Below are 18,692 nucleotides of genomic sequence, written 5' to 3'. Positions count from 1 at the left end.
CAGTGCATCACCTCCATTGGTGGAAGACAGCTTAGGATCTGGCAAATACCTAAGACCTCTTGGCCGCTCCCCATCCCACAACCAAGACGGATATCGTTAAAATGATGCTGAGACATGATGCTGCCGGTGAATCCTGCTCTGCACTTTCTTAGGCAGCTACTACCAATTGATTGATATTGGCGCCTGGCGTGAAAACTATTTACTACCCATGGGTTAAATTTCCATCTTCCTTTGTTCACCTAGATACATGGCCCATGCATTTCAATGGTTCCCTTCCTGCTCAGATTTGCTAATAATGCTAAACTTGCAAAAGTTAAGGAGCCCTTTTCCTAGTATTTTGTTCAGGGCCCAAATGTTTAATAGCTCTGATTTATTGAGTGCCAGTTTCATGTCAAACCCAATATTCAGAAGGATTCATTATTCGAGGAGCAGTAGTACTGGAAAAAAAAGTGGTACTTAAAATAAAACCAAAATTTCATACTAAATACTAGGGGGAAAAGAAACGATTGGGATTTTAGCTTGAGAAATTAATCAAAAAGTATGAAAATAAATTTATTTTTTATTATATTCAACAAAATTATGTTTTAATTTCAATCATGCCCTGGTTTTTAGAATGGAGAATAAAGCAATTGATAAATATTTTTGCCAACTTTTCCAGTCAAGTCGTCTGATAGCAGAGTAGTACATTATTCACTTAAAGTGTGAATTTAACAGTCAACTCTGAAAGGAAGTCATTTTTATAAAAGCTTCCTGGAGCTTTATTCACTTTCTCAATAGTCTCTCTTGATACTTTGATAAATAAATTATTCTTTCTGAAAGCAACAGTCATCTCATCTTCCTTGTCAATTTTCTTAAGTCTCTTAACTGGTCTAACTCTGTCAGGTTCTCAGTTGGCCAATATTTTGGTGCTTGACTCAAGCAGTTCTTCAACATTATGTACTTTTTCAGCTTCACTGATTGTTTCATCTTTTGCAAGATTTACAGTAGCTTCATTCACTCTTCCAAAAAAAGTATTTATTGAGCACCTACCAATGTGCCCTTTTAGAACCGGGGATATAGCAGTGGATAAAGCAGTCCAAAAATCCTTGCCCTCGTGGGGCTTACATTCTTGTTTGGGGAGAGAGAGCCTAAACCAAGTGCTATGGAGAAACATTAAGGTGGGAAATGGGACAGGAAGGAGGAGATCTGTGCTGGCAGTGGGAGGGGGTTGTGGTTTTAAAAAGAATGGTCTGGGTAGGGGTATTAATCATCTTTTACTGTTTAACCAATTATCTCAAGACATACTGGCTTAGAACAACAAATATGTACTGTCTCCCAGTTTTTGTGTGTCAGGAATTTGGGAGCAGCATAGCTGGGTGTTTCTGGCTTGAGGTCTCTCATGAGATGGCAGTCAGGACTTCAGTTAGGGCTGTGATTGCGCCTGAACGCTTGACTGGGGCGGGTGGATCTACTTCCCAGCTGCCTCACACAGACGCTGCTGGCAGAAGGCTTCAGTTCTTCGCTGCTGTTTGCAGGAGGCTCCTCGATGGGGCTGCTTAGGTATCCTTGCAACATGGCAGTTGACCTCTCCCAAAACCAGCGATTCAAGGAAGTGCAAGATGGAGCCACAATGCCTTTGACCTGGCCTTGGAAGTCACACTCTGTCATTTCCACAATATGCTGGTGATTACAGTCACTGCTATGCAACATGGGAGGGGGTAACACAGATCGCGAATACCATGAAGCAAGGATCATTGGCGCCACGTTGGAGGCTGGCTACCACAGCGGGCGTCACTGGAAGAGAAACCTTTGAGCATCATATTGGCCATGGATTTTCAGATTTCAACATCTGTCAAATAAAGAAGACTAACAAAGATTTAATAGGCTCAACTAAATCTAGTATAAAGTAGAGAGGGATATTTGTGTGGGAACCAATTTTGTAAGGATTCAGTTCATTAGTATATATTTTCAAATCATAACGCTTTTGCTTCTATCTGTAATCCTGTAGCTGTGGGGCCTGTATAACAAACCCCAGGCTAATTAGGCCCCTTATATTATATTTCACTGAATTTTCACAGGCACCATTAGGGATAGGTGTTCTTATCTCCATTTTAGAGATAAAGAAATGGAGGCTGAGAGAGGGAAAGTGACTTTTCAAGGCCACATAGCTGGCAAGTGGCAAAACTAGGATTTGAGTCCATGCCTGTCTGGCTGAAAAGTCCACATTCTTTGCACCCTGACTCTCTGCCTATCAAAGTGTTATTTCACATTTCAAATAGCGAGCCTTTGGCAGCAAATCAGTGAATTCTCTTCTCTCATCTACAGCTTTATCAAGCAGTAAAGGCGAATTCTTGCTAAATGGAGACTTCGTTGTCACAATGTCCAAAAGGGAAATCCGTGTTGGGAATGCTGTGATAGAGTACAGCGGCTCCGACAATGTGGTGGAAAGAATTAACTCCACAGACCGCATTGAACAAGAACTTTTGCTTCAGGTAAAAACTTGGCCATGAGCCCACGACCCTTTTCTTCCACTTGGAATCTCCAAACCTGCAAACGTCCTCTCCATTTTGTCTGCACATCCCAGGTCCTGTCGGTGGGAAAGTTATACAACCCCGATGTGCGCTATTCTTTCAATATTCCAATTGAAGACAAACCCCAGCAGTTTTACTGGAACAGTCATGGGCCCTGGCAAGCATGCAGCAAACCCTGCCAAGGTATCTGCTTTTAGGTTGAGTTTGGGGGATTTGAGGTGTTCTTTTTATTTGTTTTTGTTCGTTTTTCCAGTTTTGAGATATAATTGACATGTAACATTGTATAAGTTTAAGGTATGTGACATATAATGATTTGCTATATTACAAAATGATTACCACCATAAGTTTAGTTATTCATCACCACACATAGTTACAAATTATTTTTTTCCTGTGCTGAGAACTTTTAAGATTTACTCTCTTAGCAACTTTCAAATATACGATACAGTGTTGTTAACTGTAATCACCATGCTGTACATTACATCCCCAGGACTCATTCATCTTATAACTGAAAGTTCGTACCTTCGACCACTTGCACCCATTTTGCCCACCTCCCCACCCCCTGCCTCTGGCAACCACCAGTCTGTTCTCTGTTTCTATGAGTTTGGTTTTCTTTTTAGATTCCACATATAAGTGAGATCATCTAGTAGTTGTCTTTCTCTGTCTGACTTATTTCACTTTGAGGTGTTAAAAAAAAAAAAAGAATTGAGGTGTTTTTTAGTTTTGTGTGTGTGTGGTTTTTTTTTTTTTTTTGGTAAGGAAGATTGGCCCTGAGCTAACATCTGTGCCAATCTTCCTCTATTTTGTCTGTGGGACGCCACCACAGCTTGGCTTGGATGAGCAGTGTGTAGGTCCGCACCTGGGATCTGAACCTGCATGCTCCAGGCCACCGAAGCAGAGCACGCCTAACTTAACCACTACACCACGGGGCCAGCCCCATTAATTTTTTTTTTTTTTTAAAGAAACAGCCAAATACCTGCAATTGATAAACCTTTCTATCTGCATGCATTCTCTAATCTCCTTGTCTGAGTCTGTCTGTCACTTTTGGCTGGCAAGTTGAGCTTTTTAAGACATTCAGGATATGTTAAATTTCCTCATCTAAGGAAACCTTCCTTCCTAAGAAATTCACACACGTGTAAAGCCAAGCAAAATCAGCTCTGCTATTTTGATTTTGCAGAGACATAGATTTAGTAATCGTATTATATGTTATTTATTTTGTTCCCTTTTGCCTAAATTAGGAGGTTGGCAAATTATAGCCAGTGGGTCAAATATAGCCTGCTGCCTGGTTTTATAAGTAAAGTTTTATTGGAACACAGCCACACCAATTTTTTATGTATTGTCTCTGAGCTGCTACTTGTGCCCTGTAATGGCAGAGTTGAGTAGTAGTGACAGAGATTGTATAGCCCACAAAACCAAAAATATTTACTATCTAACCCTTTGCAGAAAATGTTTTCCAATCCCTGGTCTAAATAGTTTATGGAATAGGTTACTTTCTCTGAATAATTTTTTTCCTCCCTGCGTAGGGGAGCGGAAACGAAAACTTGTTTGCACCAGGGAATCTGATCAGCTTACAGTTTCTGATCAAAGATGCGATCGGCTGCCCCAGCCAGGACCCATTACTGAACCCTGTGGCACAGATTGTGACCTGAGGTGAGGCCAGTGTTTCTTCATGGTCTTTACTACTGAGTTGTGAAGGTCTTGTAGGAGGTCTCTGCATGTGAGGAGCAGAAGGAGGGGATATTGGTCCCCTTCCTTGCGTTTCCGTGAAATAAGTTTTAGCCTCTTTCCCATCCCTCTGAAACCAGTTATCCAAGACATATGCCTGCAGTTGCTTGTTCTTTTCCTAAGAATTAAAAATAGCTAACAGAGTATGGCTCTTGCCAAAAAAATTTCTCATTTGACCCTCACGACTCACTGCATAGGTGTTATTATGATTGAATCCCATATTATGTAAAATTTGGTTTGAAAGGCAACAGAAAAGGGTGAAACTTCATCCCTCAAAGTACCTGTAATATTCTATATCCACCAAGAGTGTATATCACCCAGGAGAAGAACTCTTATGTACATGCAAGTTGCAATGTACTAAGGTAGGGTCATAGAAGGAACTGGAAGAAAATCTATATACAGATGTCTAGCTATGCAAACAATTGTGTATTTAAGAAAAGTATGAAATCCGAGGCAAGAAATAGTGGATGGGTGGAGAATTCTAGAGCTTTCCCATTTGCCTGCAAGGTTGACAGTGACGTGTTTGAATATTAAGTAGCCTAGGGGTTGCACTGTATAGTCTGCATGTCAGTTAAATGCAGGTAAGATTAGTTGGTGCTTTATCCTCCTTTTACGGAAGAGAAATGATCAGTAGAGAGTGGTATGGGAACTTGTTAAGGTCTCACCATTCATAAATAGCAAAGTGAATACTTAAGCATTTTACAGGTTCCATGTCACCTTGCCAAATCCTATCACGTGGTATTGGCAGCCTGTGGTGCTGGGGTGAAAACTGTAAGGCACTCTCAAGGTTCTGAGAAGAGAGGAGTGCTGTGATCAATTAGTAATGTCTGTCAGGGGAATAGGAGGGGGAAACATGGCATGAGTGCCACATCTTTGCTAGTCCTGACCCACAGGCTCTGACTTCAAAGCCCTGGCTCTTTTCACCACGCTACAGTCCTTTCTACCCAGTGTCACTGAGTGCTTGCTCCTTGGCTTGTTGAAAAGCATTGACAGAAGTCATTGTAGAAAGAAAAAACCCAAGACATTAAAAGGCAGACATTTTTACTAGGCAGTGTTAATTCCTGTTGTAGGTAATGTCCGTATAAACCCATTGCTTCAGCCAATTGAGTTAAATTAAAGTTAAAGGTCTTTTCAGGAAAATTATTAGTTAGTTAATTGCTGAACTGAACTAATCACTAAAGTTTAGAAGAAGAACATTGAGTTGGTGGGTGGGTTCCTTGAGGCACAACCTCAATAAACTGGGAAAGGTGACATTTTCAGATTAGCTTTATATGAAATTATCATTGATACTACTAATGTTATTATATTACTAATATTAATTAATAGTAATTAATATTAGTAATATTAATATTATGTAGAGTGGTAACCACTCTAAAAGTGATAATAGACTCAACCATTTACTAAGAACTATTTTAACAGTTATTTATTATCCTATTAATACTCTTATATTAATAGGATAGTTCTTATATTAGCTTATTACCTTGTATCTATATACAATCTTACCCTATCAATATAATTAATGTCCTATTATTAAATCTGTTCTCAGTGCCATTGAGTTGATTCTGACTCCTAGTGACTCTGTGTACAGCAGAGCAGAACCCTGCCTGGTCTTTTTGTGCCATCCTCTCACCTTCCGGCGCTGTATCAGACAATGTGCCGCTGCTATTCACGGGGTTTTCATGGCCAATTTTTCCAGGAGTGGGTGGCCAGGTCCTTCTTCCTAGTCTGTCTTGGTCTGGAAGCTCCACTGAAAACTGTCCACCAAGGGTAACCCTGCTGGTATTTGAAATACAGATGGCAGAGCTTTCAGCATCACAGCAACATGCAGCTGCCACAGTATGACAACCAACAGATGGGTGGTGTGGTTCCCTGACCAAGAAACAAACTCAGGGCATGGTGGTGAGATCACCGAATCTTAACCACTAAACCAATTAATTATATAGGATATATTATATATAATTATATAAAATTATATAAAATGTATATAATTATATAAATTATATAAAATGTAATAATCATATCCTATATAATTAATATCCTATTAACTCCTCAAACAATACAGTAACATAAGAATTATTATTAGCCCCACTTTACAAATAAGGAGAACAGAGGTCGACTCGTCAGTGAAGGATCCAAGTGTGGTCTGTCTGACCCTGGAGCCTGTACTATTAAACCCTAGGAGAAAGCTATTTTCATTTTTAATTCAGTCATAATGATGAGTGATGCTCATTGATCCCATTTTATGTAGCTTTTCTTCCTTTGTGAAAAGAAATAACTCCCAGGAGTTTTCTGCCCATCTCTGTTCCCTACCTTACTTGGACCCTTTAGCTGGCATTTTTCCACTGGCTGAATCAAACTGGGCTGGTAGAGACTCAGATGATGAATGCAGATATTGTGCAACTCCTGCCTATAGTGCTAGGCTTGCTCTTCTAATCACAAGGAAGACAAGTTTTTACAAAGGATTTCTAGTAATAGAACATGACCATAAAAAAATAAGTGGTCCTTTAAGAACGCTGTTTAAAGTTTACCCAGGAAGCACCAATTTGAGGGTGGAGATAATGTCTGCACTGTTACTTTGAGAAACTAATATTTTTCACTTCAAACAGAATTCCAAAATAAGCCACAATTTAGTTTGTGAGGATGCTGGCTGATCTGATGTTCTCCAAAGTTTCTCCTGCGTTGGAAGCTTTCAGATGTAAAACAAAAATTGAAGCAAATTTTACAAAGTGAATGCATTGAAAGGTACTTCAAATCCATGAGACTTTTATGTAGAATTATACAGAAGATCTCAACTGGATTTCTCCTCAAACTTTGTATTATTGGCTTATGTGGAGTTACATGATACTTAGAACTTGGTTGGAGAATAAAACACCAAGAGTAATAATAATTATGGCAATAGCTCCTTTCCTTGAGTGCCTGCCATGTGTGTTAAATGCTACACATACCTTGCCTCATTTCATCTTCTGAATAGCCCTGTGAAATGGATCCTGTTTTCCCCCATTTCACAGATGAGGAGGCTCAGGCTTGGTGAGGTTAAGTCACCTGCCTAGGGTCACTTAGCTAATAAGTGTTAGAGCTTGTGTTCATGCCCAGATCTTTCTGATTCTATAACTCATCCTCTGATTTTTATTAAAATTATTTCAGATTCTTTAAAAAAAAAAAATCATTTCACAATATCTAGGGAAAGCCAGGGCTTAAAGTTTTTTCATTTCATATAGGAGGTGTGTCAAAGGTGCTATTCTAAATTCCCCATTCACAGAAAGTCACCTTTTTTTAATACTTAATTAAAAAAAAATTACTTAAACTCTACTGAGACCAAAAGACAGCAGCTCAGGGAACAGGCTTGGATGATAACAGCACCTCTGGCTGATTAAAGAAAAGAAGGTGAAGGAATTGTAGCCATGTCTTTGGTAGAAATGTCTATGGTAGAAGTGACAGAACTTAGGGGTAAGAATTAACAAAGGAAAAGAAAACAAAGGGAGTTTAGGATTAGCTTATAAAGCATCGGAACTAGACAGCTGCATGCTCACATCTGAACTTAAACAGAAGATTGTGTTTATTTGTCATTATTCAGACTCACATTTTCATGGCTTTTATGCATTGTTGGAAAAATAAAGTTGTTCGTTGAAAAACATACAGAGACACAAACCTAGCCCAAAGAAGATGTTCTGTCTTTCTTCTGTCAACCTGACGGTCACTATATTGTGATTTATATTGATTATTGCCAAGAAGCTGTTGCAAAACTGAAAGACTGGAGATAGGATTGTAACTGTCATTGGTTAAACTCTAAACGGCTTTTCCCAAAGTATGTTTGTGGAACGCTAGTTCCATGAGATGATCCATGGCAGACCGGTATATTTGAGAAGCCTTATTATCTCCTCCCCTATGTGGAGATTCATAATGCTGATTAAGATTTTGAAGGCCCTGAGAAGTTCTGAAAAATAGAAACCTGCTTAAGTCAGGAGTTCCTGAAATTATTCAATGCTGCAATGTCCCTCACACGCACAGAAACATACACATTTTTTTCTGTTTTCACTTATTAACAAACACTTTGCTTTTCTGAAATATAGTAATAAAATACAATTGTCACATGAAATGAACTGAATGAATTCAGAACACTGAAGTTGAAACGACCTTTCAGGGAGAGAATATGAAGCAGATGACAGCATTTTGAGATGAACTTTTCTAAGGCAGTGCTGTGACCTTTCCGCAGACTCTTCCAGGTTCTTTGCTCAGATTCCGGGGATTGTGTGAATGTCAGAGAGAATCCACTATACTTTTCCAGGATGAGCTGCTAATGTATTTTCTTGTGGGGACAGGATTCCTGCCTCCCTCATTCAGGATAGAAAATAACCTTTCCACAAGGAAGTGGTAATGAAGGCAAAGAGCAGGTAGCCAAGAATCAAAGGACAGATGAAAGTTCCAGATGCCTGTGTTGAATTGGTCCACGTTTTTGCCTCACTTCCTTAGGGAAGTGAGAGTTTGCCCAGATTAAACTTTGACAGGATGAGATAAAGCATTGTTTTACAACCCCTCATTTAGCATGTTCCGGTTAGAACAAAATCCCCAACAGACTATATCACTCTAACGGAAAATCTCGGTAGCCCACTTGACATGCCAAATGTGAAAGGAGGTCAACTCTGACCTACTTTCGAGCATTTGTGAGAAATTCCAAGATAAGCATGTGTCGGGTGCTCCTCTTTTTCCTGAGTCCTCTCCTGGACAGGTGTGGATGGAAGACTGCTTAGGGCACTGGTATTTGGCAAACCCCCAAATTTCTGAGCAGTAGAGAATTAACAATCAAGAGGGAATTCAAATGAAGTTTATAAAGAAATTATCCTTTTTGGATTGCTCAATTTAATGCACAAAATACATTTCAAGCTCATTTATTTAGACTGTTGTATAGAGTTTAAGTATTTTTTTTTCTTTTTTAATTTAAGCACTGACCATGTTCCTGGGGCATTAAAAGAACCAGTCTATCAGCACATGCTGAGCACCCACTGTGTGCCAAGAAAGGCTTATTATATGTACCAAGGATACAAAGCTGCCAAAGATTTGTAGATTCAAACCTGATTTTCAACGTGTATAATTGTGGGGCAGGGAGGGATGAACAGGTGGAGCCCAGAGGATTTTTAGGGCTGTGAAAATACTCCATATGATACTATCATGATGGGTACATGTCATTATACATATGTCTAAACTGATAAGATATGTACCACCAAGAGTGAACCCTAATATAAACTATGGACTTCGGGTGATAATTGATGTGTCAATGTAGGTTCATCGATTGTAACAAATGTACCACTCTGGTAGGAGATGCTGATAATGGGAGGCGATGCATGTGGGGGGGCAGGAGTATATGGGAATTCTCTGTACCTTCCTCTCCATTTTGCCATGGACCTAAAACTGCTCTTAAAAAAATAAATTCTTTTTAAAAAATTGTATAGTTGAGTTGTATAGACTATGGTCCATGTTTTCAAGGAATTTACAGTCTTTATTCGCAGATAATAATGTACAGTTTAGCACACTTGAAATTCACAATTACAGTCAAAATTATCTATTCGTTTATTAATTCACAGAATGTTCATTGAGCACTTTCTAGCACAGACCCACATAAAGGAGGTTTCCAGGGAGTTTCCAACAGTGGTTCTCTGTTAGAAGCAGCCGACTTGATAAATGAAATGCTGGGTTGCATGAACCTTTTAAATATAAAATTGCTTTTTTTGCTCTGTTGAATTCCAATATTTTTTTCTTTTTGGTTGCTTGAATTTCAGATTGACTGTATCAGGGGAGAATCTTCACAAAAACAGAACCTCTGGCTATTACTCTATAACTTCCATGTACATTGGCAGCCATGAAAAATACATGGATATGTTGGTTTAAATTTGGATTTCAGTAACTGACTGTGGCTCTGGGTTTCCTGGTATTTTAGTTAAGGAAGAAAAAAGAACTCAATTCCTCCACCAGTTGAATGTAGATGAGACATATATATTTAACAGAAATGTTGGTTTCTCTCCATTGTTTATGCATAGGTGGCATGTTGCCAGCAGGAGTGAATGTAGTGCCCAGTGTGGCTTGGGTTACCGCACATTAGACATCTACTGTGCCAAATATAGCAGGCTAGATGGGAAGACCGAGAAGGTTGATGACAGCTTTTGCAGCAGTCACCCCAAACCCAGCAACCGGGAAAAATGCTCAGGAGAATGTAACACGGGTGGCTGGCGCTATTCTGCTTGGACTGAAGTAAGTTGGTTCTCACTCAAAGAGAATCTTCTTCTTGAACATTAAGTCTGTTTAGTTGATGGTGGCTAATCAACTAATTTGTTAGTTAGGGCTGCATTGAGAAGCCCCATTTAGACTGCATGAAAAAAAAAAGAGTACCATGATTGATTTATAATGCCTGACCCCATTCAAACTCTGTGGAAAAGAGTACCATGATTAATTTGTAATGTCTGACATGGGCATGGCATGTGGAGAATTGGGAGTGGTGGAATAACCCAACCAATCACTTTTTCAACACCCCACAGGCCATTTCCAATTTTATTTTCCTATGCCAATTTGCTAATATTGACTTCTATATAAACCTGAGAAATAAATTGATAACATGAACAGATACCCCAAAAATAACAACTAGAATTGTCCAGAGTGGGTTGGTTAGTTGGTTGGTTGGTTCTTAAGGGCTGGAAGAGACAAGCTAGCATAGCCAGAATCTTGAGCATGCTTGAGAAGAAACTTAGCAACAGTTGTATTTAGTATTTGTCCTTTCAGTGTTCTAAAAGCTGTGATGGTGGAACCCAGAGGAGAAGAGCTATCTGTGTCAACACACGAAATGATGTACTAGATGACAGCAAATGCACACATCAAGAGAAAGTCACCATTCAGAGGTGCAATGAGTTCTCTTGTCCACAGTGGAAGTCAGGAGACTGGTCAGAGGTGAGATGGGAGGGCTGTCCCCTAGGTTATGTCTGATCCTCTAATTCTCAGTCTTCCTTGGTCTGTTCAAGGCTAAACCTGCTGCGCCTTTCTCCCACCTCCCCTTGAAGAAACAACAGTCTAGTCCTCCACCTGTTCCGTGACTGTGGTACAGGATGTGATTGGTCCGCTGGCAACAGTGGCACAGTGGGTTTGGCTAGATCACCCACCATAGTAGCTTCTTTGGATGATTTTGAAGTTCTAGTCCCTCACCTTCACTCCTCTTTGAGCCTTAGCTAAGTAGATAGGAAAAGGAGATCAGGGCTTTATTAAGTGTAAAGCTGCATTGGCTTAGATCTGAAGTAAAAAATGCAGTTTCCTACTTCCTCATCTTTAACATAAGAGAATTAGACCACAGTGAGAGAGCTATCTGACTTACCCATCTAGTTGCTAGTGAAAAGCTTGGAAAAAAGAGAAAGGCCCAGGCTGAGTATTCCAGATTTATGCCTTTCTCATCCCTTAGGTGATGAAGCATAAGGCAAACCCTCCGTTGCTTAGCACAGGTGGCCCCAGGACAGCAAGAGAAAGAAGGTGCAGCTTCTTTCTTGCTTTTATGGCACAGTGTTAGTACTCACTCTTAACGTAGCCCACTGAGATTCTCACTGAGAAGGTGACTCCCTCCACCTTCCTTCCAGGAGAGCAGTTGGAAGGGAAACAGAAGTGCCCTTATTTAGAGGCCAAGTCAGGAATGTGGGGAAAGGGGTGTTTCCCTGCTACAGCTTCTACGTGCATTCCCTTGTCTCATCCATGTAAGGGAAATATTAACTGTTTACTTTCAACATCAAATAAAATCCTTTAAAGGATGCTATTGATGCCCCTGAAATGGCAGACAAGTAACAGTGCAAGTAATTAACGATGTCTGATTCCTGGACAAATTAACAACAAACCTAGTACTTTTGTTTCCTGTTAACAGCTGCTTTACTGTAAACTCTAGTATTTGGTTAAAAAAAGATGAAAGAAGTTATTGAGTTTAGGTTTTACTTAGACAGCTAATACTAGCTAAAATGTCATTTCAAATTAAGTAACAAACCTTTGCAAGAATACTTGATAAAATGGAGGCAGGGAACATCAAACTGTGTAATCAGTATGATCCCTCCTTCCTTAGATAAAAAGACTGGGAAGAAAACAGCAAAATGTTAATAATGATTATCCCTGAGTAGTGAGATTTTTGGATCATTATAGTTTTTCTCTTTTCTGTTATTCTGTATTTTTTAAATTTTCTACAATGAGCATGGATAATAATGATGGGTATATTTAACATTTATTAAATGCACGTGTGCTAAGCACTTTACTTGGATTTTTCTCATTTAGTTTTCACAGTTCTTTGCAGTAGGCACTATTGTTATCCCCATTGCACAGATGAGAAAATTGAGGTACAGAGAGATCACTTGACTTATTATCCATAGCTGGTTGTATTGGGATTAAAACCCAGGTTGGTATGACTCACAAATTCCCCACACTGAACTCCTCTGCTAGTAAACCGTGAATGCTGTTTTTCAATATTTCAGAGCATGGTGGTGTGTTGAGTTTATTCTATACTTGAAACTGCCCCAGAGCCTATATAAATACAGAATGAATGAGTGAATGAATAAAGGCGTGAAAAGAATGAACCTTGATGTATTTACAAATTGCTATGAGAAAGAGGCATTGCTGTGGGAAAAATCACACCTGTTCCTGCTAATCAATGAATAACCCCGAGGACCCACAGCACATTGTTCAGAAATGACTCTGACTGTTCTTTTTATTACAGTGCTTGGTCACCTGCGGAAAAGGGCATAAGCACCGCCAGGTCTGGTGTCAGTTTGGCGAAGATCGATTAAGTGATAGAATCTGTGACCCTGAGACCAAGCCAGCCTCCATGCAGACCTGTCAGCAGCCGGAATGTGCGTCCTGGCAGGCGGGTCCCTGGGGACAGGTATTTTGAATGATGAAGTTCTTGACTACATTCTTTCCTTCTTATCTGGAGAGGGCTTGCAGAGGGGCATTCCACAGCCGGGATTTAACTGCTGTGTCGTGTGGCTTGCGCTATACCTCCATGGCACTGGGTCAAGCACGAGAAACTGTAGCCGTTTTGCCCCACTTCCGAGGGTTGGAGTTTGCCCCCCTGGAACTGATTATTCCCTTTACAGACCCACGTGCATGTCTTCGCCCTTGGGTTAGAACTGTAGCTTGAGCACATGAGCATTTGAGCAAATTTACAACAGATCTCATTGTGATATCTCCTAGTGTGCCACTGGGGGTCTGTTACAGATTGTGATCCAGCGCCAGCGTCTTTGGCAGGAGGGTCTGGACTGGGATTTGGAAGGGATGTTTTGGCTCCTAACATCACAATTCCAAAGCTTACCTCTCATAAATAAGTCAAACTGTTCAAATAGAATTAATTAGATCAAAAGTTGCAGAAACATCTTGCTTTGAAAGAATCTTTTCCAAGTCCCTTAGTCTGCAGGTTCCACAGTCTTAACTTGAACCATGCTTATTTTTTTGCTGAGGAAGACCGGCTCTGGGCTAACATCTATTGCCTCTCTCCTTTTTTTTTTCCCCCAAAGCCCCAGTAGATAGTTGTATGTCATAGTTGCACATCCTTCCAGCTGCTATATGTGGGACGTGGCCTCAGCATGGCCGGAGAAGTGGTGCATCGGTGCGCACCCGGGATCCGAACCCCGGGCCATCAGCAGCGGAGCGCATGCACTCAACCGCCAAGCACGGGGCTGGCCCTTCTTGAACCATTCTTAAAGGAGAGAGTGAAAATCTCCCTTGGGCTTGCATTTGAGAAGCCACTACTCTTGGAATTAAGTCCTTCCTAATATAGAAGCAAAAGCGTTCTGGGTACTATTTAAAAAGTACTTGGAATTCCCAAGAGAAGCAAAGCAGCTGTCTGCTGTCACTTACGTAATCTCATGAAGAATGACCCTCCCTCCACCCTGTCTAGCCACAGGCACAGCCACTTCAGTCCTCTAGCTTGTCTTCATTTCCAATATACCTGAGATAATTGGCAGCAGCTTTATTACTACACACTTAGAATTTCTGTCATTAACGTTGACACATCTGAATCCTTCCCATTACACAGCATCCCTGGTCAGAATGGCTGATCACGTCTGATCATGCTGAATAAACAGGGAGAGTGCATAGGCACTTCTAAATCTTGCCCCTGTCCGCATCTGCATGACTCTTAGAGAATAGTAAGAGGAAGAGAGCACAGCTCAGCATCTTTTAGAACTGACGGACCTGTTTTTTATCCATGTCTATAGCAGTAGCCAATCCTAGCCAGAGATTTGTTCTTCCTTTGACTGAACATGCAATTCAGGGCAACAAACACTTTTTAAAAATATTATTTGGGAGTAATACATGTTCATAAGAGAAATTTTGCAAAATATAATTTAGCAAAAAGAAGAAAACTAAACACACTCCTAACTCTACAATGTAGCGATTACTAGTGTTAATCCGTTTATGATTTTCTTCTAATATTTTTAGAACTAATATTAGGATTGTACTTTGTCTATTGTTTTTTAATTGAAGTAAAACTCATATATCAAAATTAACCATTTTAAAGTGAGCAAATCACTAGCATTCAGTATATTCATAATGTTGTGCAACCACTACCTCTATCTAGTTCCAAGGCATTTTCATCACCACAAGACAGCCATTAAGCAGTTACTCCCCATTTCCCCTTCCCCTTAGCCCCTGCGGCCAACGATCTGCTTTCTACCTCCATGGATTTACTTATTCTAAGTATTTTGTATAAATGGAATCATCAATATGTGACCTTTTGTGTCTGCGTTCTTTCATTAGCATAATGTTTTAAGCATTGTAGCACACATCTTTACTTCATTCCTTTTTATGGCTGCATAATATTTCATTGTGTGGATATACCACAATTTCTTTATACATTCATCCCTCAATGGACATTTGGGTTGTTTGACCTCTTGGCTGTTGTGAATAGTGCTGCTGTGAATATTCATGTGTGAGTGTTTGTTTTAGTACCTGATTTCAATTCTTCTGGGTGTATACCTAGGAGTGGTGTTGCTGGATCATGTGGTAATTCTACAGTTAACTTTTTAACTGCCAAACAGTTTTCCACAGAACCTGTACCATTTTACATTCCTACCAGCAATATACAGGGTTCCAATTTCTCTACATCCTTGCCAACACTTATTATTTTCCCAATTTTTAAGTATGACTCTCCTAGTGGGTGTAAACTGGTATCTCATTATGGTTTTGATTTGTATTTCCCTAATGACTAATGTTGTTGAGCATCTTTTTGTGTCCTTGTTGGCCATTTGTGTTTCTGTCTTGGAGAAATGTCTATTCAAGTCCTTTGCCTATTTTTTTAAAAATTTGTAATTGTGGTAAAATACACATAACATAAAATTTACCATCTTAACCATTTTAAGTATATAGTTCAATAGTATTAAGATATAGGCATACCTTGTTTTATTGCGCTTTGCAGATATTGCATTCTTTACAAGACCCTCCACCAGCAAAAAGATTACAACTTGCTAAAGGCTCAGATAATAGTTAGCAATTTTTAGCAGTAATGTATTTTGTGTGTGTGTATGAGGAAGATCAGCCCTGAGCTAACATCCAATACCAATCCCCCTCTTTTTTCTGAGGAAGACTGGCCCTGGGCTAACATCCATGCCCATCTTCCTCTACTTTTATGGGATGCCTCCACAGCATGGCTTGACAAGCAGTTTGTTGGTGCATGCCCAGGATCTGAACCAGTGAACCCCAGGCCGCCGAAGCGGAGTGATGCACTTAACCGCTGCGCTACTGGGCCAGCACCAGCAGTAATATATTTTTAAATTAAGTATGTATGTTGTTTTTTTAGGTATACTGCTATTGCACACTTAGTAGACTACAGTATAGTGTAAACCTGACTTTTATATGCACTAGGAAACCAAAAACTTTATGTGACTCACATTATTGCAATATTACTTTGTTGCAGTGGTCTGGAACTGAACCTGCAATATCTCCGAGATGTGCCTGTATTTACATTGTTGTACAACCAATATCTAGAATTTCATCTTGCAAAGTGAAAACTCTACCCATTAAACAACTCCCCATCCCTCTTCTCCCAGATCCTAGCAACCGCCATTCTACTTTCTGCCTCTATAAATTTAACTACTCTGGGTAGCCCATAGATGTTGAATAGGCAATAGTGAAAGCAGGCATCCTTGACATGTTCCTGAACTTAGGGGGAAAGCGTTCCATCTTTCATCATTGAGTATGATGTTAACTGTGGGTTTTTTATAAGTGCCCTTTGTCATGTTAAGGAAGTTCCGTTCTATTCCTCATTTGCTGAACGTTTTTATCATGAAAGAATGTTGCATTTTGTCAAATGCTTTTTCTGTGTTAATTGAGATAATCAAGTGGTCTTTTTTTTTTCTATTCATATGGTGTATTGCATTGATTGATTTTCTTATGTTGAACCATATTTGCATTCCTGGGATAAATCCGACTTGGTGATGATATATAATCTTTTTAATATGCTGTTGGATTCAGTTTACTAGTATTTTTTGAGGATTTTTTACATCTATGTTTATAAGATGGTGGTCTGTAGTTTTCTTTTTTTCTTTTTGTGCTGTCTTTGGCTTTGGTATCAGAGTAATGCTCATCTCATAGAATCAATTAGGAAATGTTCCTTCTTCAATTTTTTAGGAAGAATTTGAGATGGATTGGTGTTAATTCTTCTATAAATGCTTGGTAGAATTCACCAGTAAAGCCATCTGATCCTGGACTTTTCTTTATTGGGACATCTTTGATTACTGATTCAATCTCTTTACTTCTCATAGGTCTGTTAAAATTTTCTATTTCTTCTTGAATCAGATTTGGTGATTTGTGTGTTTCTGGTAATTTGTGTTTGGTAAGTTGTGTGAAAATCCAGATTGTCTAATATGTTGGTATATAATTGTTCACAGTCCTCTCATAATCCTTTTTTATTGCTGTAGATTCAGTATCAATGTCCCCACTTTCGTTTCTGATTTTAGTCATTTGCCCATCTTCTCTTTTTTTTTTTTTCAGTCAGTCTAGGTAAAGGTTTGTCCATTCTGTTGATCTTCTTAAAGAACCAACTTCTAGTTTTGTTGATTCTGTTGTTTTTCTATTCTCTATTTCATTTATCTCTATTCTAATCTTTATTATTTCCTTCCTTCTGCTGCCTTTGTGTTTAGTTTGCTCTTTGTTTTCCAGTTTCTTAAGATATAAAGTTAGGTTATTGATTTGAGATTTCTCCTTTATTAATGTAGGTGTTTACAGATATAACTTTCACTCTGACCACTGCTTTTGCTGCATCTTTATATTTATTAATTCATAAATTTTAGGTTTTATGTTTGTTTTTATTCAACTCAAAGTATTTTCTAATTTCCTTTATGATTTTTTCTTTGACCTATTGATTAAGACTTTGTTTAATTTACACATATTTGTAAATTTATCAGTTTTCCTTCTGTTATTGCTTTCTAGCTTCACTCCATTGTGGTCAGAGAATATACTCTGTGGGATTGCAATCTTTTAAAATTTATTGAGATTTGTTTTGTGGCCTAATATATGGTCTATACTGGAGAACGTTACTTGTGCATTTGAGAGTATGTATAACATGGTAGAGGGTAAGCAAAAATGCCACAACACTTTCTTACTAAAATTTTGCAGCTTCTTTCTTCATTAAGCACTCACCTAGTTGCTATAAGTTTTTTATTTGATTCCAGAGTTCCAAAAAAGTTGATTCTGCCACTTTTGCCAGGTTAATGGTTGCTTCAGTGGAGGGATCGATTCTTGGAGCTCCCTGATCTGCCATTTCCGTGACATCACTACCTCTACTTATTGTTTTTTAGACTTCTTCTTCTTTTTTTTTTTTTTTTTGGTGAGGAAGATTGGCCATGAGCTAACATCCATTGCCAATCTTCCTCTTTTTTCTGAGGAAGATTGGCCCTGAGCTAACATCTGTGCCAAATCTTCCTCTATTTTGTATACGGGATGCCGCCACAGCATGGCTTGATGAGCAGTATGTAGGTCTGCACCTGGGATCCAAACCTGCGAACCCCATGCCACCGAAGCAGAGCGTGCAAACTTAGCCAGTATGCCACCAGGCCAGCCCCTAGGCTGCTTTTTAAATCTAACAATTAGTCTTTTAGTGGCTACATTGTATGCCACTTTACGACCTGTATGCCATGGTGCATTTAACTAACTTTTGATTATTGCATACTTAGCTGGTTTCTAATATTTTGCCTTTTATAAATAATATTGCAAAGACTATTCTTGTGCAAAAATATTGATGCAAACTCTGATTACTTCTTTAGGAAACTTTGCCAGAAATCAAATAAGGTCACAGAACTCTGTTGAGTACCTATTTTAGCCACAGCACTCTGCTAGGTATAGTGTGAAAGATGTAAAAATGATTGAAATGCACGCCCCTCCTTCCAGGAGTTCACAGCCAAGGAGTTGAACTCCTACAAATATAATTCCAATGGGAGGTAGAAATATAATTACACGCGT

General features: G+C 39.2%; 1 protein-coding gene across 2 annotated transcripts in view; it reads left to right on the top strand.

Moving 5' to 3' along the window:
* The window catches only part of ADAMTS9 (ADAM metallopeptidase with thrombospondin type 1 motif 9), a 164,425-nt gene that overhangs the window by 62,144 nt on the left and 83,589 nt on the right, over positions 1-18,692 (top strand). For both annotated transcript variants that reach the window (XM_058562485.1, XM_058562478.1), the window contains exons 17-22: positions 2,305-2,471; positions 2,564-2,693; positions 4,031-4,157; positions 10,265-10,475; positions 11,001-11,165; positions 12,955-13,119. In XM_058562485.1, coding sequence (XP_058418468.1) covers positions 2,305-2,471; positions 2,564-2,693; positions 4,031-4,157; positions 10,265-10,475; positions 11,001-11,165; positions 12,955-13,119 — 965 coding nt within the window. The remainder of the gene's footprint in view (positions 1-2,304; positions 2,472-2,563; positions 2,694-4,030; positions 4,158-10,264; positions 10,476-11,000; positions 11,166-12,954; positions 13,120-18,692) is intronic.

Source organism: Diceros bicornis, chromosome 2 (assembly GCF_020826845.1).
Source record: "Diceros bicornis minor isolate mBicDic1 chromosome 2, mDicBic1.mat.cur, whole genome shotgun sequence".
In the NCBI taxonomy this organism is placed as follows: Eukaryota; Metazoa; Chordata; class Mammalia; order Perissodactyla; family Rhinocerotidae; genus Diceros; species Diceros bicornis.
This window is presented reverse-complemented; position numbering and strand designations above follow the sequence as displayed.